At 36.8% G+C, this 27892-nt stretch overlaps 2 protein-coding genes across 5 annotated transcripts; one reads left to right on the top strand and one right to left on the bottom strand.

The window, feature by feature from the left end:
- Window positions 1–2019: 2019 nt before the first annotated feature.
- ggh (gamma-glutamyl hydrolase (conjugase, folylpolygammaglutamyl hydrolase)) lies at window positions 2020–4874 on the top strand. The gene is made up of 9 exons (XM_056763588.1): window positions 2020–2219; window positions 2285–2393; window positions 2502–2552; window positions 2637–2721; window positions 3141–3279; window positions 3594–3700; window positions 3819–3909; window positions 4013–4147; window positions 4578–4874. Exons 1-9 carry the CDS (start codon window positions 2120–2122, stop codon window positions 4697–4699), a joined length of 939 nt encoding a protein of 312 aa, XP_056619566.1. The 5' UTR covers window positions 2020–2119; the 3' UTR covers window positions 4700–4874.
- A 137-nt stretch (window positions 4875–5011) lies between these two features.
- unm_hu7910 (un-named hu7910) lies at window positions 5012–26927 on the bottom strand. Of its 4 annotated transcripts, XM_056763550.1 has the most exons (17): window positions 26755–26927; window positions 23556–23705; window positions 22017–22088; window positions 12145–12192; window positions 9698–9733; window positions 9418–9609; window positions 9260–9345; window positions 9088–9174; window positions 8277–8427; window positions 8063–8199; window positions 7886–7984; window positions 7705–7794; window positions 7495–7632; window positions 7213–7348; window positions 6279–6370; window positions 6027–6160; window positions 5012–5813 (listed from the first exon to the last, which is right to left on the bottom strand). In XM_056763550.1, exons 1-17 carry the CDS (start codon window positions 26792–26794, stop codon window positions 5663–5665), a joined length of 1839 nt encoding a protein of 612 aa, XP_056619528.1. In that variant the 5' UTR covers window positions 26795–26927; the 3' UTR covers window positions 5012–5662. The 4 variants fall into 4 exon arrangements, with proteins under 4 accessions (XP_056619528.1, XP_056619309.1, XP_056619390.1 ...); XM_056763331.1 differs by lacking the exons at window positions 5012–5813; window positions 6027–6160; window positions 6279–6370; ... (9 more) ...; window positions 9698–9733; window positions 12145–12192 and adding exons at window positions 12839–19440; window positions 19835–19873; window positions 20847–20939; XM_056763412.1 differs by lacking the exons at window positions 5012–5813; window positions 6027–6160; window positions 6279–6370; ... (10 more) ...; window positions 12145–12192; window positions 26755–26927 and adding exons at window positions 12839–19440; window positions 19835–19873; window positions 20847–20939; window positions 25267–25412.
- Window positions 26928–27892: the final 965 nt, after the last annotated feature.

A 27892-nucleotide genomic window follows, 5' to 3' on the forward strand; every position in this document is an offset into this window, starting at 1 on the left:
GTGAAAAATAAATATTTGTGAAGGTGAATATAAACTCATCAAATTCGTCTCCAATGAATAAATTGAAAAGTAAGAAATGAGAGCACCTCAGGACAAATAATCTATGTATGAAAATTTGTCAATTGCGAATGAACATTTATTCATTCTCAGACATTCATTTTTTGCATTTTTAAAGGGCTCATATGGCGCGAATACATGTTTTTCTGTGTCTTTGGTGTGTTATAAGTTACCCGTGCATGTATAAGACACGTTAAATTGCAAAAATGAAAGTGAGGGAACAAAAAAAATTTTTTTTTTTACTTTTGATACTTATGTTCAATTTTATTTATTTGTTACTTAAAGACTTTTACTCAAGACATATTCAAAAGGTTACTTTCGCTTCTACGAAAGTCATTTTCTGGCAAGATACTTTACACATCACTGGAAACAGGTCAGGTTAGAAAAACCTGTTGCACATCAAGTAACAAGGAAACAAAAAAGGAATGTTTAAATTATCTATTCATTTAGCTTAGAGACTGGGTGCATTTCTAATGGGGGGTAACGTAGCCCAAAGAGTCAAACAGACCTTGCAGTGCAGATATACAGTCAAGAGGGAAGTGAGTATTTTTAGAAGGAAGGTAGATTTAAATCATTATAAGGAACTTAAAGGAGACTTGCGAGTATACTGTACATCACTACAGTGTGCCGCAGAAGGACTGCTCATAATGGATGTTTTGCCTCCACAGCATCAGGGAAATCATAGACCTCTTATTGGTAAGTTGCACTTCGCAAATTAGATGTAAAGACAGTGAACTGCAATCAGTGCCGATAGACGACGGGGGCCCGTTGCAAACCTTTGTGAGGGGCCCTTTTCATAATAGTTCAAATTATATGAGCATAGCTGTAAACTGTAAGAAATAAAATAATAAATCAATTATCACACTTAAATGAATTAAAACTGAAAGACAAAAAACTGAGTTTGGTAGTAAAAACAATTAAAATTAAATTAAATTCACATTAGGATTCACTTGTTATCCTTTACCTAAAGTTACACATGGCTCTGGAACCATCTATTTAACTAAAATAAAGCATGATAAATATAGTTTACTCATGAAAGCTATGCATATGAGAACAAACACACCAATTATTGTCTAAATGTATAAAATAATGACATGTTATCATGGGCAAACGAAATACAGAGGTGTGAATTAAAGCTGAGACTCACATGAACATTGAACAGCTGGTTATGTGAAGAAGTCATTCCCTGTAAAAGCGAGTGAAGTTAGAATGTTAATATGTATGTAACTTTGGAGATGGTCCCTAAATTCACGAATATCGAACGTCCAATCAAAACATCTGTATGCCAGTGGACAAATACTGAATTTGTAAATATTTACTTCCATAATTTGACAAAACTAAATAAGACTTTGAAATAGTACAATATATATTTCTGATTCGGTACTCAAGGATGCCCCCTGGTGGTGCAGGGGTCCTACGCAACGTGCATTGTTTGCGTTTATAGGAAGGAAATAGCCAAAACCGTGATATCATGGGGAAATAAATGGGCATCTTATCAATAACCGATTTCCTACAATAGAATATTTTATACTTTTACTACCTTTTTGACATACTTTATAAAAATTATACGTTTTCTAAAAGGTTTTGCACAAACTATTCGTTTTGCAATTGTACAATTTATTTAGAAGTTACACGTTTAATTGTGTTTGGAAAAATCGCAAATATAAATGATAAAGCCATGGTAACATTTTTTTTTAATACAATTCAAAAATATATTTAAATCTGAAACGATTACATTAAAATGTGAGCCCTTATGGGGGACATCTCAAATACGATGAATAAATATGATGCCATGATGCAGACATTTTCAGTAGTTAGATTTGTTTATAGAATAGTTATTTCATAAAAATAAATTAAATTACAATATGTGCAAGGGAGCAAGCAAAAATATCCTTTGAAAAGCCCTAAGATACAGTAACTATGGAAGCGATCAGAAGTTGCGTCGTTCACGTGCCAATCACATGACGTCCTGACGTCCTTACGTCACAGGAACACAGCGGACAACACTATACAGCTGTCATGTAACCGGACACGCACACGATCCAACAAACTTCACGTAAACATGATTTATATTCACTTCGTGTGTGTTTTGACAATTGTCAATGCCGTATTTACGGTCAGTCCGGGAGCAGAAATCAAAACAAATGATCGTCCAATAATTGGTGAGTTATTAAAAACAGTGTTTATTAGCCTGTTTGTTGATATTTAATCGCGTGAATGCGTGCAGGTGTTCTCGCGCAGGAGGTTTATAATCCACAGCCGGGCAGAAACTCGTATATTGCGGCCTCATACGTCAAGTTTCTGGAGTCTGCAGGCGCTCGAGTGGTGCCTGTCACGTGAGTTCAGCGCGAGGTTGCAGTGTTTCTAACTCATTAATATTGAAAAATGGTATTTTAAATAATTGTATTAATTTACACGAGGATTATTTTTGTAATGTCTCATAGAATCAACAAGTCTGAGGAAGAAAACACACGTCTCTTTAAATCCATTAATGGGTGAGCGAATATCTGTAAGTCTTTTGAATTTATGGAGGTGATGATGATCCTTGAATGATGACGTCACGCCCCCCCATTCTCCAGGGTTCTGTTTCCAGGTGGTGGAGTCAGTATAGAGACGTCCGGCTATTCCAGAGCAGCTGCTCTTTTCTACAGACTCGCTCTTGAGGTGTGTGTACAAATACATCTGGTGACTTAAACATCATCAGCATGACTGTGCATTTACTGTAATCTACTTAAAAAGAATAACTTTAAAATCATAAACATTTAAAAGGAATGAATATTGTTGGTTTTACACCCCAATGTACAGTAAGAGTGCGTTATCCGTTAAGACCAAACTGTTTACGATATGGGTAGCTGACACATCTTTTAATACTTTAATAATATGTTTCAGAAGTAGTTTTGACAGAGATTCCTGTCTGGTTGAGCTAAAGCAGGGTGCCGGATGGGCCCCTTTAATTTCCTTTTCCACATTGAAACTTTGAAAAAGTCTAAAACATTAAAGGAAGCCACATTGAACACATTTCTTTTTACTTTTGTACAATTGCACATATTATTTACCCATAGCACATTTGTGTTTGTGATCAGGCGAACTCGAAGGGCGATTATTTCCCTATTTTGGGAATCTGTTTGGGATTTGAGCAGCTGACACTGTTGACCAGCGGTCAGTTGTTACTCTCTCACACAAACACCAGCAGTATTTCCCTGCCACTCAACTTCACTGACGGTAAATCAACGCCATCTGTTTAATCTCTATTAGCTAGAACTGGCTGTGGTTTCATTGTTATTATTCTGGTTGATATATGGTGTTCCTTTTAACACTTTTTAACATAGCTTAAGGCGCATACTGTTCACTTTGAATGAATGGGTTTTATAAACTAATTTGCTACATAAATAAATGTGATGTATTATCACAGTTTTCATAACACTATCCCCTTACAATCGGTCTATAATGACATTTACTCTAGTTATTTTTATTTGTCGGTAAACAAACTTTTGGAATTTTAACCATAAAATATATTTTGTATTGTTGTGGTTAAGAAATCGGACACAGTCGACTCTTCAAAGACTTTCCTGGTGATCTTATGAAATCGCTGGCGTCTGAATCTCTCACAGAAAACTCGCACCAGTGGAGTCTGACTACAGCGGTACTACAGCAAACATGACTGCAACTGCTGTTACATCACTACAAATCCACTGCTGAAATGATTTATATTACATGCTTTTGCCACGTTTCGTTACGAAATCTCCAAACTTTTATTTCAGAACTTTACCAAGAGTGAGAGGATGAAGAAGTTCTACAGAGTTTTAAGTACCAACACAGATGGACAAAATGAGTTTGTGTCCACAATGGAAGGTAAATTGCCGGAAGTAAACAGACAAGTAGATGTCTAACACGTTCCTCTGTTTGCACGAGCAATATCATCATGTAGGCCTACTGTTTCTCTGTGTGTGTACAGCGTATGAATTTCCCATCTATGGCACCCAGTGGCACCCGGAGAAGAACGCTTTTGAGTTTACACGGCCCTCTATTCCCCACACGCCTTCAGCCATTAAAACCACCTCCTACACCGCTCAGTTTTTTGTCAATGAAGGTATGGTTAATACTCCACCAACACATACTGCCATTAACTTTCGTAAAACAAACATACAGAGTGAATGTCACAGAAATATCAGGGCTGTATTCCAGTCTGCCAACTATTTACGTGACAAGCACCTATTAGTATTATACATATGTATGTGTGCAAATATACTGTATAAGTGCATATATTTTATTTATTCTTCTTTAAATTGTCATGAAAATATTGCAAAAACAACTTCCTAAAAAGATCCTTATAATAAGGTTGATTTTAATTTTGCTGAATTAAGGATACATTATCGTTAACATTTAATTTGGAAGCAATACTACTTTGTTTGCACTTAATGTTGAACACATTGACTTGTCACTTTATAATAATGTAGCACAAGGATTAGATGTCCTTCACAGACTAATCTTTATTACCTTCTTTATTGTTCCTTTTACAGCGAGGAAAAATCTTCATACTTTTAGCAGCACAGAGGAAGAACAGAAGGCGTTGATTTATAACTACAATCCTGTATACACTGGAACTGAAAGCTCATTTGAACAGAAATACTTTTTTGATTAGTTTATTACTTTAGTAAGCACTCTTATAATAGGTTGTCTGTGATTTTAATGTAATTATTATATTTTTTTCTTTAAGGTAAAGAATGAAAGTGCATATAGTGTACCTGTGACACTATACAATCAACTTTTTAAGATGGACTTTTATTTTGTTTTATTAAATTGACACAAAAGTACAATATTTTGGCATCTAGTTTGTATGTAAACATTTTCAATTTATACAAAAATCACATCTAGAATTTCCACGTAGTGTTTACAAAATGTTATTTTAACGGTCTTGTTTTCCCCTAAAATAACCACAAATACCTCCATGATGTATGAATACTACTTAAATAATATATTTTCTTACGTTATAATACGAACAACTGGGGTTGAATATGTCCTTCATTAAAATAAGATTCGTGAGATTCACACATGACAGTAGTGTAATAGGCTGTCCAATATTGGAAAAGGCACAAAGTGAAGGATTTGTTTTCATGGCTCTGCACAAAATTGCACATACACAAAAACACACAGTTTAACCTACAGGATACAGTGCAGTGTTCAGTCACATGATATCTGTGAAATGATCAAACAGGAAACTCATCGAGCATATTTTTCTGTAACAATTCCTTCATTAGTAGTTGTTACTTCATCTCCAATGATTTCTTATCTGGTCTCATTACTCGTGTCTCATTGTACTTTAATATTTAGACTTCATAGTTGAGCTCCAAGCGTGTAGACCTGTTCGTTTTTAAAGCCTGTCGGCATCAGTCTGTATACTGTTCTTAAAAAATCATTCACATTATTCATAACTATCAAAGGATTGTGATAATTATACTTTAAATGGATACATTCATGTTGCCCGATGTTCAGTACCACAGGACATCAAAGTAAGATGTGGCCCAAAAAATATGTGATGCCAGAAAATCAGTCATCTGATTGGCCGCTGACCTCATTCAAGTCAACTTGTGATTGGACGATTGCTCTATATGGGTGACAGAGTCTGCCTCTGTGCTTGGGTGAGTTGAGGGTGCCAGACGTCCACGATGAAGATGAGTCTGTAACTGTCTGCCTCCTGCCAGACCTCATGCTCGAACGAGTCGTCGAATATTAAGACTTTCCCCTCCTCCCATTCCCTAAACAGATATTAAACACATTGATGAAGTCACAAAATTTTGTCATTGACAAATGAAACCGAATACTTGTTAATGTGTGGAAAAACCTTATTATCTACACTAGAACAGTTGTTTTAAATCTATATGTTTGATGTGTACAAGACGCTGAAAGCCGTTGCTGGGTGAAAAAAGCAAGAATCAATGTAGTTTATGTCCATGTGTGTTTAAACCGACCTCGTTTGGTTTGTACAGCGGATCCTGCATCCCTTTTTCGGGATGATGAGGCCGAGATGCATGCGCAGTCGACAGTTAGTGGGACCAGTGTGAGGCCAAACATGAGTACCAGGCTGCATCACAGAGAACTTTATCTGAAAGAGAAACACAAGCTTTATTGTTTGAAAGCAAACAGTTTAGTGAAATTAAAAGTGCAACCTGTGACACAAGTAAAAGTTGCATTTGTGCACAGACACATGGTCAATAAAGTACCTGGCCTCTTTTGCAACCGGTGGCTTCTGGGTAGCGTTCCAGCAGAGCACATGTTTTAGAGACACTCTCACACGAAGAAGCAACCTTTCGACCTGAGAAAGAGTTAAAGTGCCAGTGAAATAAAAAATTATAATATTTATATTTTTTAAATATTGCAGCGTTTATAGACTACGTGCACAAGTGTAGCGACGAAATTACTCTGTCGCCAGAAGTCGTGATGTCAGTTACCGGTTGCACTCGCACCACAGAAAAAGTCAGTGTTTACAAGATGTCTTAAAGATCTGCCAAATTTAAGCATTAACGATGTAGACCGCATCAACGATGCCTGGTCTCGTGCTCCAACAAGCAAGTGGGACAAAGTATTTAAGCTCTATATATCCACAACTACGAGGATAAGTACTTTAATCTAATGTGGTGTGCCGACAGCCTGACATCACGACTTCTGGCGACAGCGGAAGTTCGTTGCTACACTTGTGTACGTAGTCTATTGTAAAAAGCTTATCAATGTGGGTCATTCTCTTTTCAAAATTTCTGTGACCTCATAATCTTCGGCTAAGTCTGAAAAAGCACTTCCGCCCTCTAGTTACAATCCATCTCAAATGACACAAGTTAGACGGCATGGGCGGAGCATCCGGTAACTCCTCCCCTTCAACTGTCAGTCTGCTGCTAGTTTTATTTCACAATAACACATCCATTTATTTCATTTATATGAAATCGGAAATGCGTCATAATACGGAATAAAAACGCAACTTCCTGTTCACAGAGACTTAAAGGGGTGCGTTACTTTGGATGCGACAGAGCTCACCTACTACTGATGCAAAGATGAAAACATGTTTGCATACAAGTATAAAAGTTAATTTTGTTTATGTTTTTACATTCGATTTTTATTTCGAGATGCATTATGTGCTGATTGGTTTTAAACGCGGTACATTACCCTGCTGCCAGAGAGTAAACTGTCCCCAGTCTCCTTTCTCTCTTAGATTTTCATCTTCTGGTTGGAATTGCCCGCTGTTTTTGTCTAACACCGACAGAACTTCATCTCTTATGGTCAACCAGTTACGCTCCAACGTCTGGAAACACAAATGAACAACTTTGATTTGAAATGTACTATTCAACAGATGTGCTTCAAATTCAGATTCACTCTTTGGATGTGTATTTGGTTGTGGTGACCAGATGGTTTGATGATTCCAGTGACAAACCATAAATAAGTTCTTACTTTGATTAAATCTGTGTATCCAGTCTCTTTAGGCGTCCACCATGGCTGAGCACGGAGTCCTTGGACATTATACAGAGACCTCTGCCAAACAGATGAGAAGTGACCCCGCCGATGTCCCGCCTCATACCAGTCATACGCCTACATCCAGCACACACATACAATAATCACTGACTTTATCCAAACACAATATAAAGTATCTTGAGGTCTTACACTCTTATCTCCCATCCGCTGTAACGCATCGCCCAGGTGAAAGTAAAACCTTCCATCATCAGTACCTGGATCTCCAGATTCCAAACCCTCCTAAACACAAACACACATTTGTGAAGAAGAGTATGTCTGTGAGCATATTTACACTTCTCTGCACGCGTGCGAGAAAGTGAGTTAGCGTTACCCGCAGGTAAGGTATGCTCTCCTCAATCTTATTTTCGGATTTCAGTATAAAGCCATAATGCACTTTAGCAAATCCGTCATTTGGAGCAGCAGTCAAAACCTTAGGAGGAATCATAAACACGTTAGTCTCTCTCTTCACACGGCCTTCACAAACACAGAAGCATGATGAGCATCTGACCTCCTCGTAAACTCGCTTTGCACTCTTGTTGTCCCCGAAAATCAGGTATGCCACCCCCAGGTCATTCTTTACAGTTATGTCTTCTGGAAAAATGTGCGATAGCTTCTCCAAAGTAGCCAGAGAACCTCTTGTTCGACCTGCTCAGGGATATAAATCAAACCTCACACACAGACTAACAACATGATTCAGACCGACAGAGGAACTGTGTGTGTACCTAAGAACTGCTGTCTGTCAGCACGTCTCTTTAATGTGGCTTTGATGAGGTCATGCGGTGTGTCCGGGAGCTCAGCCGCTTCTCCATACGTGTTTACTGCCTTTAACAGCATCTCATTACTGCGCAATTTCTCTGCCGCATCATCTTCAGCCTGAACACACGGACAAAATTATTCATAAACATTCAGTGTCACTGATCGTCTTGTCTTAAACCTGAAACAAACACAATGATTTTCAAATGAAAATGATTGAATAAAACATTTTGTAGCGAATGGGAAAATTCAAAGCAGAAGTATTTTTAATGCTGGCCTCACACAGTACACTATCAAACTCGCTGTATACTGCATTATTCATACTGTCCATTACATCATTCATATTGTATTGTATATCGTATCACTCGTTTTGTACCCTACCTGACCCTGATCCATACTGTACTACACCATTCATACTTTAAACTACCTGATCCTATGAATAATCCAGAATAATCCTGTGTACTGCATTCATTCATATTGTACACTTCTTACTCTATACTGTATACTACATCATTCATACAGTGCACTACCTCCTTCTTATATATACTACATGATCCCCACGGTGTACTACATCACTCTTACTGCAGTGTAATCTACATAATTCATATTGTGCACTACATATTTCATACCATACTACATATATCCAAACTGTATACAAATGTACATCACTTATCCTGTAAACTACCTCACTCATATTGTATATTACATGATTCATACTATATCCTGTAAAATCATGTATACTATATCAATCATAAAAGTGACGCGATTGTGGTTCTGTACCTGGGCTTTGCCATAGCGACACCTGGGGCTGTGTGGGTACTGCTGAACAAGAGCTTCAAAAGCACGAAGAGAGTCCTCAAATTTTCCCTGTGAAAAGAAATAACGTTATGAAATACTGCTTTTTCCAGACTATTGTAAGGTGGCTGCTTTTCCCAACAGTATTTCTTTTTACCTTCTTGCGCAGTTTCTCGGCAGCGTTAATCTCCGATTTTATAGTTTGGTCAAATTTATTGAAGAGTTTCGGTTTCTTCTTTTTGGCTGTCCGGAGAGATAATTGATCTTCAGACAACACAACATCATCAAAGCATTAACAGTTTGAGCTGAACTGACCTCCAGGCTCTGCTTTAGTGTCTGCTGTGGGTTCATCTGTCGATTCTGAATCTGATGCAGATTCAGGTGTGGACACAGATTCAGACTCGCTTTGTGTTGTATGTGGAAGGTGAATTTCATCTTGAGGTCTAGAATGTTTTGTTGGGGATTTATCATCGAGTGTAGTCTCAGGTGGAGGAGGTGCCGTGGACTCTTAAACAGAAACAGATTTTGTAAAATGTAATTGTTGCATATTTTAAAAATGAAATAGATATAAGTGCATACGGTACACTCATGTTACCTTTGTTTTCAACAGGAAGAGATTCTGCATCTAGTTCTAAAATGCAACACAATCAATTACACATCTATCAGTAACAGTTCAGTTATAAACTTCAAAGTAGTAGTAAAAAAAAAAAAAAAAAAGTTAAATTACATGCATGAACAATATGACAAGAAGTACTGCTGTAAAGTCAAAGACAGTAAAGTATTACAGATTTCACAACCGAAGCACACAGAACAGGTGTTATCTCTACGAAACATATTTTTGCATGAGAAAAATAAATAAACACATCATGTTAACCAAACAATAAACATTAAAGGAGTAGTTCACTATATTACAATAAATTACAATTTCATGACAATTCACTCACGCACATGTCATAGAAGCTGTCCGTGTGTTTATTTCGTCTGTCGATACAAATTTAGGGTTTTCATGAAAGCTTTTCAGGGATCTTTTCCATATAATACAATTAAACGGGGGGATGTTGGTTACGGTCCTAATTTCAGTTAAATTTTCCAAGAAAACAAAATAACAAATACAGTATATTGCTTGCTCTGCCTCCGAGGTCCTCCAGGATGCGTGTCAATGACTTCCCTATTTCGCAATCACATTGGAAATGTTACGCGTGACATAGGATATAAACATCCCTGACATGCACACAAACTGACAGTCTTGCACAAAGATATATAACATTTCATTCAACATCCCAAGACATTTGAACGGTCGTCTTTCTCCACACTTGTTAACACTGGGTCAGAACTTCCGCTTACACAATGATACTTCATTTGAATTCGCAATAAAATTGTTTTGGATCTGGATTGGTCAAGTTTGCTTCTAAGGATTTTGAACTCATTCCCCGCCAGCCATTTAAAAAAAAGTTGCCAGTCTACGCCAGCGGTTTTTAACATTTTCACCCAACTTTATTGGCTCACAGTAAATTTTCTGTAAAGAATATATGAACAAAAAATGTCCAATGAAAGTCTCAGCTTTCAAACAAAAGAAACCGTATTCTTCTATCTTCATTTGTTATTTTTTTATCACTCCTAAGATGTGGGTAGGTTTCTTAAAAAATGCATCACTTTGATTAAACAGCTGTGATAATTAACGTTTTTTGTCACAGATTCCGCCCAGATTACACTCAGAACAATCATTAATAAACCGCTAAAACACGTTCTAGGTTCTGGGATTCTGTATTTTTTTTGGTAATAGCACCACCTGCTGTATAACAGTACAAACACTGATTGCCGTAATAACTTGTCTTTGGCAGGGAACCGATTTTTTTAAATGACGAGATAACTGGTCAATGGTGGTGAAAGATTTAACTAGTGTCTGCTTTGGCCGCCTGAATTCAGTTATAGGCATACTCTGTAACTGCTATGAAACAAAGGCAAGCAGTAATTATGTTGAGTGTTAAGGCTGTAGGTTAACATTTTTGCACATAGCACTGATGCTAGGAATGTTTAAAGTTTGGTAGCAGTAATTTTGGTAGGCCGGCCACTCCTGGGACAGTTTACCACTGTTCCATGCTTTCTCCATTTGTAGATAATGTCTCTCACTGTGATTCACTAAAGTCCCAAAGCCTTAGAAATGGCTTTGTTACCCTTTCTAGACTGATACATTTCAATTTCTTTGTTTCTCATCTTTTCTTGAATATCTGTAGATCTCGGCATGATGTGTTGCTATTTGAGATCTACTTCAGTTTGTCAGACAGGTTCTACTTCAGTGATTTCTTGATTCAACAGGTCTGGCAGTAATTAGACTTGAGTGTGGCTATTGATATTTAACTCAGGTTAACCAATTCATCACAGTTAATTCATGATTTACAAAAGGGTGCAATTACTTTTTCACATAGGGTCAGGAATGTTTGGATTGTTGTTCCCCTTAATAAATAAAACCTTCATTTAAAAACTGCATTTTGTATTTACTCTGGTTTTCTTCGAGTATTGTAAAAATTTGTTTGATGATCTGAATCACTTAAGCGTGACAAATATGCAACAACCAAAAAAATCACACCACTGTATTGTCACACACCTATCACTGAGTAAGTTCAATCATGAACGCGCTACATGGAGGCAATCCGAGGCATTGCAGGACATTATATTGATGTTTAAAAGGTAACTAATTTTCTCGTTTTCTGGAAAAGTGACCAATCGGCCTGCTAGACAACATCTTTATGCATGGTATCGTTTAGAGCCTTTTGAGGCTGCGTTGAAACTGAAATTTGGACCTTAACCAACAGTCCACCCGTTTAAGTCCATTATATAGATATGAACCCTGAAAAGCTTTCCTCAAAAGCCTCAATTTGTTTTTCGACAGAAGAAATAAACATACATGTGGGTGAGTGAATTATCAAGAAATGTATTTCTTATAGTGAAGTACTCCTTTAACAGCAAACATTACCACTGTACATTACTCACAGATAAGAGGCAAACTGAGAAGAATCATGGAAGGGTTCTACAGTTTCTTACCTTTTTCCAACGGTTTCTCATGTGATGTCACAGGTCTTTCTGATAGACCTGTATAAATGCAATACACAGTCCAAATATCAATGCAAGACAATAAAGATGAGTTTGACTGATAGCATTGTTTCTGATTATTTCTTCAAACATTTCAATAGATATCATGAAAATATAGTTATTGTCATGTAGTGAAAATCTGATATTGACAGCCCTGATATATTTCATTTATACAGAGAACTACAGTTGCATGTTGTGTGCAGTCTAGTAGGAAAAGTGAGGTAGTACCCCATTTTAAACATACCAATAGTTTCTTATTTTGACAAACTATTGTTGTGGACTTCATTCATTATGAAACAAGTCTTGTTCCACACGGGTGACTTTCGTTATCTAGTTCCAGCCTCAATCTGTTCATTCATTGTGAAAGAGAAAAGCGTACACTCTTTAGACCTTTCTACGTGAAAACATTGGGGCTGTCAACCGATTAATCGCAATTTATCGCATCCAGATAAAAATTCTTTGTTTACATAATATTGTCTGTGTACTGTGCATATTCATTTTGATTTATAAACAAATACACATACGTGCATATATAACATTTTATTTAAAAAAAAATATTTTTATTTAAAAATAAAAAATTATATACTTTATATTAATTTAAATGATTGTTAAATATAAATACATGAAAATGTTGTCTTATATTTAAATTAGGGATGCACGATAAATTATCGACCATATCGGTATCGGTGGATAGATCGCGTTTTTTATGTTATCGGTATTAGCCGATAATAAAATTTAGGCCGATATATTATAGCCAATAAATCATAAATCATTACATCTTGTTAAACTTCTTCAGCTGCACACTGCTCACAGATAAAATACATTACAGTACTATCTTTCAAGGTGATCATTCACTTACTGCTATTAGCAAAACATTGTTGATGTAGGTAGAGTATGTAGATATTTATGAATGTGTAAATTATAGGTACTAAAGCATATGGTTTGAATCAGACTGCTGTCTGAATGCTTTCTTGAGACCTGTTAGACATGTGGCTATAAGAACCTTTTTCTAAGTTGCTACGGAAGAACATCTATAATTTGTTTTTACAAGTAAAAGCAGTAGTCCACGTTTTGCCTTTTGTTTCAGCCTTAGGGATTTTTATATTAATATTTAGATGCTGTATATCGGTTATCGGCTTCCAACGTTAAAGAATCATCGGTTATCGATGTCAGTCAAAATTTACATATCGGCGCATCACTAATTTAAATATATGTATTTTCTCTATATACACACATGTATATATTAATATGTTTATATATTTATCTATGTGTGTGTGTGTTTGTTAATTAATATGCAGAGTGCACTGACATATATTATGTAAACACAAACTTTTATTCTGGATGCGATTTTGACAGCCCTTGAAAAACTTATGATAAAATTAGCAGGATTTTCAGATGCAGAATCTCAAAATGTAGATACATCAAAGAAGTAATAATAAGTAATAATACACGCACAGAAGTAGGGATGGGCATTTCTGATCATATTTCATTTCGAGTAATCCACAGGTTTGAGAAACGAGTACTCGATTAATCGGGGGTGGAGCTTAAGCAAGGGGCCTCTTAGCGACAATTAAATATTTTAATTAAAGCCTTGTTAAAAATGTTGTTGATAAAACAATAAAACATGACAGGATTAAAAAAATAATTAAATTAACACAGATTATTAAACATCACCATCAATAGTGGTTAACACAGTAAACATTTAAAAGAAATAACAGCGTGAGGTGAAGCTGAAGCGCTTTTTCTTCATGACGCATTGTATATAAAATTTATCACATAGCCTAGATACACAATATGTAAATGTTATATTACAAATTGTATTTATCTACACAAAATGCATGTGAGCTTGAACTAAATGCCAACCAGAAAGTAGTGGATGCGCTTCTCCCGTTACAGGGCGCTTTAAAACAATGGTGACTGAAGCCCAGCAAAAAAAAAAAATCTTATTTTACAGTATTATCCCATCAATATGTCTGTCTAATTATTTGTCTAACTACCTTTTTCTATGCATGTGTAAAACAAATAAAACACACATGATATGCTTTTCAGTTATTTTATTCAACTGTTATTTTTAACAAAACAATATTTTACTTCAGCAGCATCACAACGGCTGTGGATCAAAAAAGTTTTTTGTAAAAGGTTCGCAAAAATAAAGTTTAATACAACTTCACCAAACGACTGTTAAGTAGCCCATAGCCTAACGAAAATTAGAAGCCATGGATAATTTTATAATTCCAGAATCATGTTAGCAGCGTTGTCGTGCACACATGCCATTACTTTTTCAGAGCTTAACTGTTGCATCTTTTAGGTAGTTGGCAATGTTCACAGCTGTGTGTCTTTCCTCAAAACCTCGCGTCTCTAATACTGCATTGTGAATTTTCCATTCATTTATGTAATAACAGGTTAGCGTCATATACGATTCAGCGGTTAGCGAGGTCCACGAGTCCGTAGTTATAGCCACCCGCGCTGGCTTCGACAGACTGTCTTTTAGTGAACAAGCGCATTTTTCATATAGAGCATCAATCCTTGCAGTGACCGTTTTGCGCGATGGGACAGTATAGTGGGGCTCAACGTAATTCATTAAACGTTTAAAACCTTCACCTTCAACAAAACTAATAGGCAGCAAGTCTTCTGCTGTCATTTCTGCTATTAGCTGCGTCATTTTCTCCGACCTGTCTTTGTCGCATTTCTGTCTGATGGTGAAATCTCTTATGCTCGTTTGACTGCTGGTAGTGGCATCGGCATCATCTGCTTTTTTGTGTTTATGTGCAAGATGGTAACGCATTGAACTCGTTGTGGAGTTGTAGACCAGCGTGGCGCTGCACATCTTACACTTGACTGCTTTTTCGTCAAGTTTTTCAAAGTGTTGCCAGACATTGCTGCGCGCTTTAGACGCCATTTTCGCTGTGTGCTCCGGTCTTGTCTCTAGACCACAACTTCTCGCAGCCATAACCAATCAAATATCAGACTACCGCCCAAATACCAGCATAACCAATCAGAAATAATGATAGTAAAAAAAAAAAAAATAGAGCCAATCGATCATCATTTTCATGCTCGATCCTGCTGATGCGTTCGAGTAATCGATTAATCGAGTACTCGTGCACATCCCTACACAGAAGAGTAAATCAGGCCATGTATCAAACAGACCAAATACATATTTTTAAAAAGAATTTTCCCATTTATTTGAAACAACTAGCTACAGTTAACTCATAAACATCTCACAGTTTATTTTCATTAAACATTCTTGCTAGACTTTTTCAAAGAATGTATTAAAGGTGATGCATTTAATCTTGTCTTTAATGTCTACTGAATCATGTTCATTTGCAGACTCAAAATAAATAAAAGGCTGAACGCAGTGCGCTTTCTGATACTACTCGAACACTGTTGTGTGTGTTTGGACAGTCCGACATGTCCACTTGTGCTGTTTTAACAGCTTAGTATATTCATCAATTTTGCAATGACACCCTTTAAACATTACACACAACCATTAATCCATTAGTCATACAGTAACAAGCATATACCTGTAGGTCAATTTTTTATAATTTTACCAAAAGAACTACTGACGGGATAAAGGTTTCAGTACACTTCATAATAAATACCCAACGTAAAATAATATAAAAGCCCTGTCACACTGAAAAAAAAAGGTGTTGAGTGTGTTTACATGTACAACAAAATGCCAATCACCTCGTTCAAATAAACCAACAACACTTTTGCATGAGATCTTAAAATCGAAACAGACAAAAACTAAGAACAGACCAATTGAGATTCAAATATTTGCACCTTTAAAGTTAACGTCACCACGAAAGAAAAAGAAAAGAAAAAGAAAAAGAGAAAAAACGTTTAAGATTAAAGATTAAAATGATGAACAGCTGAAAAGAAAAGTACCTAATTACAGCACCGTATGAATTGCTTATTTGTCACCAAATATATAATTTGTAACTTCTTCAGACCTGTTTCATAGTAATAAATAAAACACATTTCACCTTGAATTATGTTAATACCACTTCATTTTGACTTTCCTAAAATTAAAAGCCTGGTTAACATCTGCATCTACATAACATCTATATAAGATGCTATATGTAATCAGTACGATGTACAAAGCCGCAACAAAGACGACAGAAATATATATATTTTTTCTGTCTAAATGCTGAACTTGTGAGGTGCAAGCTTTGATTTAGAAAAATGTAACGTTGTAACTAAATTTCATGCTTTTTTCAGATTACAATCGAACAGATTTCCATAAAAAGGAATTTTGCTGCTTATCTGAACAAAGTCAATCTACAAGCTAAAGTATTTAACTACCATACTGCAAATGACAAAAGAAAAAGCTCTCTACATTAAGGGTGTATTCACATACGCCATGTTTGGTTCGTTTGGAAACTATGGTGTGATTGCTCTGTAAGTGTGTTTTATTTGTGTAAATGTGAACGCTGCCACCTGAACCATGGTGTGCACCGCTGAAAAGATGGGTCTCGGTCCACTTTCAAACAAACTTAAACGGGAAGTGATAACAATATACGACACGAAAAATGTGAACACACCCTTACCCAGACTAAAGAAGATGATGGCAGAAAATGTTATACTGTGATTACAGCAGTATTTATCCGGCAAAAATAATAATGACAACAGCATCAAACTTCAATAAATAATTAAAAAAATAATTAATATAAATTACTCTAAAAGAAGAACAAGACAACAAAAGGCTAGACTTTTGGACAGGCACGAATCAATGAAATATTAATTGAATCAATAGATCGGTTTAAGATTTTTTAAATCATCTTCCCACTTGAGGAGGAGTTTAGCTGAGCACATCTAAACTTTAGCCTGAGTTAACTCATCTGTAACGCTGTGTGTGTAAAACACAACAACACAAACACACACAGTTGAGCGCGTGTCCTGTAACTTATTACTGCTACACTGTCACATAAGTTTAGTGTTTTAATCCTCAAAAGGGTGTAAATCACTGCCTTTCAAATCACCAGCGGTGATATCATTTCACACATCATCACTTTCTGTTTCTCTTATTGGAGGATTTCAGAAGACCGCGGGTAGATATCTTTTCATCAGCTGTGTCCTTCTCGTTTTCTGATTGGTCAGATGTTCGTCCATGTTCATTAGCTGTCTTGTATTTTGTTGTCTTCTCTTTGTCTTTTTCATCCTTTTCCTTTACTTTTTCTTTCTCCAAACTCTCTTTTTCTAATCTCTCTTTTTCTGTATTTTCTTTCTCCAATCCCTCCTTTTGTGCTTTTTCTTTGGCTAGTCTCCCTTTCTCCAGTCTCTCTTTTTCTGCTTTTTCTTTTTCTGACTTTTCTTTGGCTTGTCTTTCTTTCTCTTCCTTTTCTTTGGCTAGTCTTTCTTTTTCTGCCTTTTCTTTGGCTAGTCTCTCTTTCTCTGCTTTTTCTTTGGCTTGTCTTTCTTTCTCTGCCTTTTCTTTGGCTAGTTGCTCTTTCTCTTCCTTTTCTCTGGCTAGTCTTTCTTTCTCTTCCTTTTCTTTGGCTAGTCTTTCTTTTTCTGCCTTTTCTTTGGCTAGTTGCTCTTTCTCTTCCTTTTCTCTGGCTAGTCTTTCTTTCTCTTCCTTTTCTTTGGCTAGTCTTTCTTTTTCTGCCTTTTCTTTGGCTAGTTGCTCTTTCTCTTCCTTTTCTTTGGCTAGTCTCTCTTTCTCTTCCTTTTCTCTGGCTAGTCTTTCTTTCTCTTCCTTTTCTTTGGCTAGTCTTTCTTTTTCTGCCTTTTCTTTGGCTAGTTGCTCTTTCTCGGCTTTTTCTTTGGCTAGTCTTTCTTTCTCAGCTTTTTCTTTGGCTTGTCTTTCTTTTTCTGCCTTTTCTTTGGCTAGTCTTTCTTTTTCTGCCTTTTCTTTGGCTAGTCTTTCTTTTTCTGCCTTTTCTTTGGCTAGACTTTCTTTCTCAGCTTTTTCTTTGGCTTGTCTTTCTTTTTCTGCCTTTTCTTTGGCTAGTCTTTCTTTTTCTGCCTTTTCTTTGGCTAGTCTTTCTTTCTCAGCTTTTTCTTTGGCTTGTCTTTCTTTCTCTGCCTTTTCTTTGGCTAGTCTTTCTTTTTCTGCCTTTTCTTTGGCTAGTCTTTCTTTTTCTGCCTTTTCTTTGGCTAGTCTTTCTTTCTCTTCCTTTTCTTTGGCTAGTCTTTCTTTTTCTGCCTTTTCTTTGGCTAGTCTTTCTTTCTCTTCCTTTTCTTTGGCTAGTCTTTCTTTTTCTGCCTTTTCTTTGGCTAGTCTTTCTTTCTCTTCCTTTTCTTTGGCTAGTCTTTCTTTTTCTGCCTTTTCTTTGGCTAGTCTTACTTTCTCTTCCTTTTCTTTGGCTAGTCTTTCTTTTTCTGCCTTTTCTTTGGCTAGTCTTTCTTTCTCTTCCTTTTCTTTGGCTAGTCTCTCTTTCTCTTCCTTTTCTTTGGCTAGTCTCTCTTTCTCTGCTTTTTCTTTGGCTAGACTTTCTTTCTCTGCCTTTTCTTTGGCTAGTCTCTCTTTCTCTGCTTTCTCTTTGGCTAGTCTTTCTTTCTCTGCCTTTTCTTTGGCTAGTCTCTCTTTCTCTGCCTTTTCTTTGGCTAGTCTCTCTTTCTCTGCTTTCTCTTTGGCTAGTCTCTCTTTCTCTTCCTTTTCTTTGGCTAGTCTCTCTTTCTCTTCCTTTTCTTTGGCTAGTCTCTCTTTCTCTTCCTTTTCTTTGGCTAGTCTCTCTTTCTCTGCTTTTTCTTTGGCTAGTCTTTCTTTCTCTGTTTTTTCTTTGGCTAGTCTTTCTTTCTCTGCCTTTTCTTTGGCTAGTTGCTCTTTCTCAGCTTTTTCTTTGGCTAGTTGCTCTTTCTCAGCTTTTTCTTTGGCTAGTCTTTCTTTCTCTGCTTTTTCTTTGGCTTGTCTTTCTTTCTCTGCATTTTCTTTCTCTAATCTCCTCTTTTCTGCCTTTTCTTTGGCTAATCTCCCTTTTTCCAGTCTCTCTTTCTCTGCCCTCTCTTTTTCTGTTTTTTCTTTGGCCAATCTCTCTTTACGGAGTCTCTCTTGTTCCGCTTTCTCTTCCCTCAGCCTCTCCTGTTCTATCCGCTCCCGTTCCTCTCGGAGTTTAACTACAGCCTCCTCTTTAGTTTTTTTAGCAGCGAGAGCAGCTTGTTTCTCCTCCTCCTCTTTGGCCAAAACAATACGGACCTCAGCAAGGGCTAGTTTGGCGATCTTTTTGGCTTCGATCTTCTCGTGAATCATTCGTAGTTGCTCCTTCAGAGCCGCTTTCAGCTTTCGCCCAATATCTCTGGTGGGATGCTCTGAGAATGAGGGGACAGAATACCATGTTCACATCTCAAAGGACTCATCTTGCTTCGCCCATGCAAACGTCAATGTATGAAGATGCTGAGCCTTTTATGTCAGTGTAAGTAGGTCAAGAAAACACACACCAAAGTGCGCAAACCATCTACAAAATACTGTGCTTCAAATTTTCTACTTTAAAGAGCTATAAAGGTAGTCGAATATTGTTTTCTAAACGCATGCAAAGATTTATAAGCAGTTTTAGTGTACCTATAAAGTGACAACTTAAACACGTTAGTCTATTAACAACAAATCGGACAAAACATCTTTTCACACCAGCTGTCCTTTAAGATGCTATAAAGCATGCACAGAAAGGCATGTTCATTGCGCTTCTGCAAAACCCATGCTAGATACCTCGTTCCATCTCTGGCCCAACTTCTTTTGCTCTCTCATCTGCATTGAATGTAGGACACAAAGTGAATTATGACTTTTGTCTACAAGGTCTGTGATTGCTGTAACAATCAACAAACAACTCAACAACAATCCAATATTCAATACTGATCCAATTCACACAATTTCAGGCAAATACAGCTTACATAGGCAAAGCGCTAGGACATGGAAGTGAACAGTGCTCGGTGCAGACAAATGACAAAACAGCAAACTCAACACATATGACTGAAGATAACACCCAACACCAACAGAAAGGGACAAACCCAGCCACTAGGTTAAAAGAACCCAGAAAATGTGTACAGTGTATTTGACCCAACAAAGGGTTAAAACAACCCAGCATAAGTTTATTTATAACCCAATGGTTGGGTTCATGTCTTTTTGACCCAACGCTGCGTAAAAAATAACCTAGCATTTTAAGAATGAATTCTACAAAGCAGAGAAGCATTTTTACATTCTTTACCTCTCCACCTGGTACTTAGATGTATTTGGAGTGAACCAATTGCAAGCGACTTTCAGCCTCTGTATGGGATATTCAAGGGATAGTTTGCACAAAAACAAAAATTCCACCATCCTTAATTCAACCTCATGGGGTTGAATTACCTACACGACTCTTTCTTCTGTGAAACCCCAAAAGAAGGCATTTTGAGAAATGTCACAGTGGTTTTGTATCCATACAATGGAAGTCAATAGGGTCCAATGTTATTTGGTTACAAATGTACTTAAAAATATCTTCTTTTGTGTTCTGCAGAAGTAAGGCATACAGGTTTGACATGAAGGTGAGTAAATGATGAATTTCATTTGTTCCACAGCCGATCAACCATGCATGCGAAAAACCAAGTCGAAACACAACTTTTATTTACATATCTGACATGACACACTTACATGCCCGTTTCTTTGAACTGCTTTTGAATAATGTTGCAAGCAAACACCACACACACAGACAACGGCGTCTATAGAATCATGGAAATGCCATTACGAGTGAGCTTGGACTGGACTGCTTTGACACTGGCTTCCACTGCTGATATATCTTTTCTTGAGGGTTTCTCTTTAGTGACCGCTGTAGCATTCTCTGATTTAGAAAGGATGAAGGTTTAACTTTTAATCCATAATCAGAAAACACACACACAAATAAAATAAACATATACAACGCTCAATAAGGAAACCTCCTAGCCAAAATACATGCAGATAATCTCGAGAAATCTAAACTATCTGATAAGTCATAGGCCTATTGCACAGTCAGACAGAGAGGAAATGTGTGGTTAGTAGAACCACAGCTTCTCCTTTAATTGAAACAAAGACAACCACTTCCTAATTTTATGTCTGAGAAATGTGTACAAAAGGAAAATGTAAAAAACAAAAAAGAGGGAAAAAATAACATTTACAGGAAATCATTTAGCAGACACTTTTATACAAAGTGACTTATGAAAGTGAGGAAGACAAGACCTATAAAGTTACAAGATTTCAACCATCTTAGACAGGGTTCTACATTTTTTTATAGCATGTTCCTATCAAATATACACGAAAAAGAGGGATGCAGCAAACCAGATTAAAAATGGAACCATATAAAGATGCTTTTAAATGTCCAACTTTTGATTTATCTTTCAAAATCAACACTAACAGGAGGAGTGAGCGCTGTGCAATACAGGAAGTAAAAAAATAGCTAAAGGGAGATTTTGCATGCAGACAAGACTGCCAATGGGGGTGTAAGTAGTAATTTTTTTTTTAAATAGCGGTAGTGGGTTGTGTGTTAGCGGTAGTGGGTTATTTTATTTATTACATTTAATTTATTACATGGACACTCAATTCTGTGTGTTTGATGGTGTCATGTAGCCGTCTAATATTCCTTCCACACACAGTCTGAGATGGAGTGATGTCAGGCCGCTCATCTGGAGAACTTTACTTTAATGTATTTATAGATTTGGACCTTGAGTGTACTAAAAATATGTGTTTACAGCGCTGTATTTGAAAAGACCTCCAAATCTGTCATGGACACTTTTAGACTTTGAATCAAAAGCAAATATATATTTTTGCTGTGAGATCAAATTTACCAGATGGTTTTCAACTAAACTCTTTCTACTGTTTATTTAGTGTGACACTTTGAGTATAAATAGTAAGTCTGTCATGCAGAAAAAGAAAACCTGCTTACCCAACAAAACTTTGGCATCTTCAACATCAAAGTCTCCATCACCATCGGCATCATACAGTCCTCCAAGAGTGCCTTCAGTTGAGCAGATGAGAAAAGATGTGATTCATTACATGTAAAATACCATAAAACATCATTACGCACTGTTTGATAGGTCTTATACAGCCACAATCTACTATCTACATGCATGTAAAGCCGCTTTGCAACAATTCAAAATTGTAAAAAGCATTATATAAATAAATTTGAATTGACTTGAATTGAACAGTTGATCTAAGCAAACTTCTAGTTCCACAACAAAAGCAAATTTTCAGTACTGTCAGATCGGTTGTAATATGCATTAAAGGAGTCATGAATTAAGACATACATTTTTACCTGAGCTTTTGTTATATAAGAGGGAATTGTATTCAAGTGAACATCCTGTAAGTGTCAGAACTGAAAACGACCTTGTTACTGAAATAACAACTGTTATTGACATCAGGCCCCGTGGACGATAGGTCCTGAAATGAACCTATGTGATAGATAGGTTGAACACCGCCTCCACAGAAGAATATCAACGACTACTTCTCTAGCCCCGCCCACTTTGTACTATGCGTCACTATTGCTTTGTTAGAGATTGCATGATATGCCCTGAGCCCTATTCACATGGGATGAGTATTATCTGGGGATCTCTGCTCATTTGTAATAATTGCAGAGTTTTTTTATCTTAATCCAGTGCGAATCGGCGATCAGTGCGAATTAAGTAAAAATTTCCAAACAAATCACTTACCAAATTTTGACGAACACCGAGGTCCTGTGATAATATTAGTCCCGTGCGAATCGGCATCTCTGTGATTTGGCGCGAACATATATAATTTTTCAAGGTTTTATCCACCATTTGCGAATAATGGAGGCGGTTTTGAAGTGTTTCACTATTATCTCGGGTTGAAGGGGTCATATCCTTAAGTCTGCCGACACTGTCGTATTGGCCGGGAGTCTCCGTTTGTTTGTTTATCATGGAAACTCTCGTAACTATTGAGACCCGCGATCGCGGTGATCTTCTGTCCGGTTCGCGATCACGCGTCTCAAATGCTGACAGGTACGGTCATATATCATTAAACACCATAAAACTATAGGATATACAAATTATACGCAAAGCCTTGCCATCACATCCGGGAAATAAGTTACTTATCCCATGCAAATGCGCCACATGAAATTCAGATGTCGGGAGGTCATTTATAAATCACACGAGGTCCCAAGATAATACTTATCTCGTGGGAATGGTGCTAATGTGTAACCTAACGTTACGTGTAGAAAATAGCCTTTACTTATTGATTTTGATATTTTTAATGTAAAAAATCATAAGTAGATAAGTCATAAGTAGACCTCATTCAACACAATAAACAGGCCCAGTTCATGAGACCTTGACTCTATGGTAACTTCCAGGACACATTGTACTTTTATTTAAGTATGCAAACATTTCTCAGACACAGACAGAAATTTGTTTTGTTCTTGGTTCTAGTCTGGTCTGAATAAGTTAAGAAACAACACATAAACCTTACTTACCAACAACATTGTCATAATCAACCAAGTCAAACCAGACGACTCCTACAGATAACCAAACACCCAGCATAGCCACCACAAACAGCCAACTGAAGATAGAGTTCCCTTTGGCCTTCTTATCGCTCTTTACGGGTGTATTTACCGTCGGAGAATCTGGGGACACAAACACGGGCAAATGAGACATACAGTATCACATCAGTTCATGAAAACTATGTTTTTGGCAGCTATGAAGAGGTAAGGCTAGATGATATGACTTTGTTCCTCCCTGATTCAGTTCTGTATCTATAACACTCTCTAAATGAGGTCAAAATGTAAAAAGACCACAGGGAATGTTACACTCAGTGGCGAATGACAAAGGGTTAAAAAATAACCTCAGGATCATGTAACAGACTGTATTACACTTGACTGAGAAGGTCATCCATGTGTAAAACGCACACGCACACACAGGGCTGTACGGTACCTTTTTTTGCACATAGCACTGGTGCTACAGAGGTTTAAAATGTTGAAGGACATGCCAAACAGTTGCAGCGCAAGCACAAAACATCTGTTATCATCTTTAAATGACAAATGACATTAATGTTGCATACAGATAGATAAAATTAGGCCCATATCATTTTTTGTTTACCTGAATTTCTTAAATTAGTATTCGTTTACCGAAGTTCTGTACTATACAAAAGTGTAATATCTGTCTACATTAAAATACTGTAGTATCACTGATCTATATAAATGACTGGATTTTTGCCAAACTAATCTTGGTTTTTGATTTTTGTATTGTCTAATCTTTCTGTAGTATACTACAGTTTTACAATAGTTTAGCAAATTACTACAAGGGTACTACAATTATCTATATCAAATACTATAGTCTTTATACTAGTTTTTTTCCATCTGAGTGCTTAGGTCAACGGGACTTTGGTCGTAGCGAAGACGTTTGACTTTCATATGGTTGACTGTAGCTTTACTCAAACTGTGAAATTCTTGTGAATTAAACTCTCAGAGGCACTCTGAAGATGAAGTTCCTGTGTACATTTCCTCCTTATAGTGAGATGCAGACAAGTCCACTGTCAAGCGTGTAGTATGTTCAACTGTGCAGCTCATTCACTCAGACACACAGCCAGTCGATATGTAAACAGCAGGATTTCGCGTTTGCAAGACCGGATCTACAGTAGCTATAAGGACTTTATGCAGCCGGAAAACATATTTCACTCGCAGAATAGACTAAAATGAAGTAAAATAACGTCACACAGACAAGCACAATGACAAACGCACTTCACACAAACACGCAGCTCTGTCTAATGCATATGTCTGCTGGGGTGTGGCTATATAACTGTGGGCGTGGTTTATAAAGGGTCAACAGGGGTACTGTAATAGGGTTTTTCAAAGATTAGCCAGTGCAACTGGCAGTGAACCAATCATCACACTACAGCCATTAGTAAATCAATTAAATGTATTCACGTCCATGCCATACTACAAATGGTAAGACACAATATATTAGTTACAAGCTATTGCAATTCACTCTGTGTGAAAAACATGAAGTATGAACCCAACACCACGTACAAAAAATGCAAAAACCCACAGATGGTTTAGATTTCATGCTCATACAAGTACTGAATATTACAACCCAATATAAAACGTTACGCTATATCCGACAGTTTAATGTAATATAACCGACTCCACACCATCCAAATACAATTGATTTCTAACCACATCAGTCTACCTGTCATTTTGGCTCCGTCCACACCGGTTTCCTCCATTTTTGTGGGTTTCTAGCCTTGGCGAAGGAAACTGCAAAATAAAAGTGAATCTTTTTTCCGCTCTCATGAAACACCTCTGCCTGGCTCAGCTGCAATTCGATATATGCACGGCCTGCTGGGTATTTTTAGTGCGGCTGTGCGCACACCCTCTTGAAACCTCATATGGAGACAACAGTTATAGCCAAACACACGCACATGCACCTTGACACAATGCACACTTTATTAAAGCCCGCCCACACCACTTAGTTACTGTTGCTAGGTCTAAAAAGCTATTGCACTAGCACTTACTGTGGAGAACTCAATAGCATTCTTATGGGATGATGACAATAATATCATGTATTCTATAATGCACTTTAGAACTTTCCAGTTTGTTACGAATATTTTTATTATTATATATTATTGTCTGTCACGATGTCACCTTTATTTATTGTCTGAAACTGTGCAAAATAGACCTGACTCGATGGAAAGGGTTATGGTACAGTACGTTGCATCAAGCCACGTCAAACACACAAAATTATGTGAAGAAATGTAAAACCAAAAGGTTTGTTCAACACAAACACTTTCTGCACATCAACTAAAAACAACATTTAAAACAACATTCATATTGATTGCTATAAGAATAGTGTAAGTGAACAGATCTGTTCTGACTTTTCTACATTTTGCTCTTCTGTAATCTAACAATAAGTTCATATAGTTAATTCGTTTAAAAGCAAAACTGTAGTCTTTTGTAAAGTCTTCGCATTTGGGAATGAAACCCTAGCAGGCACTTATGGATTATTATGGGTTTATATGGGTAAATTTGATGTATCAAATAATACAATCAGTGTGTAAAAAATACTGCGTTTACAAACATTGTTTTGCCAGTTGCCAAACAAAGTTTCAAGGCTGAGCTTAGTAAAGATTCAATTATAAGCATTTGAACACGTTAACACATACATGTGATACTCTTACATGATTTATCTTTGCAAATTATTCCTTATAAAGGCACTGCGGTGAATTACCATGGTATATTAGACAAAAACAGCATGGTACTCTGGTATCAGTACCATACTACACCTAAGAAAATAAAACAGTACTTACACACAGTAAGTACCATAGTGAAGAATATCTACTATAGATATCTTACGATAATACCGCAGTACTCGCTTATATACCGCGGTATTTTCACGGCACTCCAAGGTGCTTCAGGAATAGCATGGTCCCAAAAATTTCGCCAGCGGATTATTGCTATAGCTGACAAATATATGGTAGACTCGTCATAGACTAGTACAGTGGCAGAGATAGCATCCTCCTCATTCAAACATAGCAAAAAAAACAGGTTTGCATATCTTTCTCCTGCATTTAACACAATAAATGATGATATATTTCACAAATACGTTGCAAATTATCTTTGCGCCCTCAGCATCATCAACAAACAAATGTTTTTACTGTATAAACATATCCGAGTTTACCTTTCCTGGCCTGAGAGCGAAGAGTTTTCTTCTGGCCCATGCTCAAAATAATGTAGTAATACGCTTATTGAGTAATAAAATAACTGAGTAATAATTCAGTTTAAAACTTCTGCGCTGCACGCGATGACTCGAGCAGAAATCTCACACAAATCTCACATCCAGCTGAGGTAAAGCGGAACCTATCTACTTTTGATAGACGTGGAAGTGGTCCAATACGAAACCGCCATGCGGAAGCGTAAGGCGTCATGAAACCAATCAGCGATCAGTTCTCTTACTCCCACCCACTTAGCGCAACTCTGGAATAGAACGTGGCAGTGATCACGCAGACCTGTCCTCGCGAGAGTTCAGTGTCTTAAATACAATATTTGTAACTATATAAGAGTGAATAAGCAAGATTGAGTATTTAAAGGGATAGTTTATTCAAAATGAATTCATTTATGTCTGCTCACCCTCAGGTAGTTTCAAGCCTGTATGCATTTCTTTGTTCTGTTGAACACAAAGGAAGATATTTGGAAGAATGTTAGCAATTATCAGTTCTGGGACATCATCCACTAACACAGAAGGAAGAAAATATAGTATTTTTTTGGTTCTGTTCAAGACATAATGAGATATTTTGAAGAATTTAGGAAAACAAAGAGTTCTGGGACACCTTTGATACCATTTAATTCTTCCTACTATGGTAGTCAATGATGTCCCTGAACTGAAAATTACAAATATTCTTCCAAATATCTTTCTCTGTGTTCATCGGAACAAGTTAATTTATACAGGTATGAAATTACACAAGGTTGAGTAAACGATGACAGAACTTTCCTTTTTCTGTGAACTATCCCTTTAAATACTCAATACTATCTCCTCAAAACGTTGCTAAATAGTCGAAAAAAAGTTTATTTTAGTAAATTTCTTAGATTACGAAAAACTGACTGATGAAATCAAGAGAGATGTTTTCTTAATAAGGCAAATTACAATTTTCATAACACACCAGATGTGAAATTGAAGCCTCCGTCAAACATCCGTTACCTGAAATGACTAAACTTAACTTTAGTTTACATTCTACAACAGCTCATTTTATAGATAATTGACATTTAAAAAAGTTTCAGTTCTTCGGTCACTCATGCTCATATTTGTGTCAGATTTATTC

Source organism: Triplophysa dalaica, chromosome 1, assembly GCF_015846415.1.
Source record: "Triplophysa dalaica isolate WHDGS20190420 chromosome 1, ASM1584641v1, whole genome shotgun sequence".
Lineage (NCBI taxonomy): Eukaryota > Metazoa > Chordata > Actinopteri > Cypriniformes > Nemacheilidae > Triplophysa > Triplophysa dalaica.

What these genes read in the sequence shown, in the direction of transcription:
- ggh (XM_056763588.1), top strand. Translation starts at nt 2,120, where the DNA reads ATGATTTATATTCACTTCGTGTGTGTTTTGACAATTGTCAATGCCGTA. An exon ending in GCCACTCAACTTCACTGACG is followed by an intron (nt 3,280 to 3,593) that starts GTAAATCAACGC and finishes GTTGTGGTTAAG; the next exon opens with AAATCGGACACAGTCGACTC. An exon ending in GTTTGTGTCCACAATGGAAG is followed by an intron (nt 3,910 to 4,012) that starts GTAAATTGCCGG and finishes GTGTGTGTACAG; the next exon opens with CGTATGAATTTCCCATCTAT.
- unm_hu7910 (XM_056763331.1), bottom strand. Translation starts at nt 26,794, where the DNA reads ATGGGCCAGAAGAAAACTCTTCGCTCTCAGGCCAGGAAAG. An exon ending in TCGCTCTCAGGCCAGGAAAG is followed by an intron (nt 23,706 to 26,754) that starts GTAAACTCGGAT and finishes TTGTGTCCCCAG; the next exon opens with ATTCTCCGACGGTAAATACA. An exon ending in TGATTATGACAATGTTGTTG is followed by an intron (nt 22,089 to 23,555) that starts GTAAGTAAGGTT and finishes GCTCAACTGAAG; the next exon opens with GCACTCTTGGAGGACTGTAT.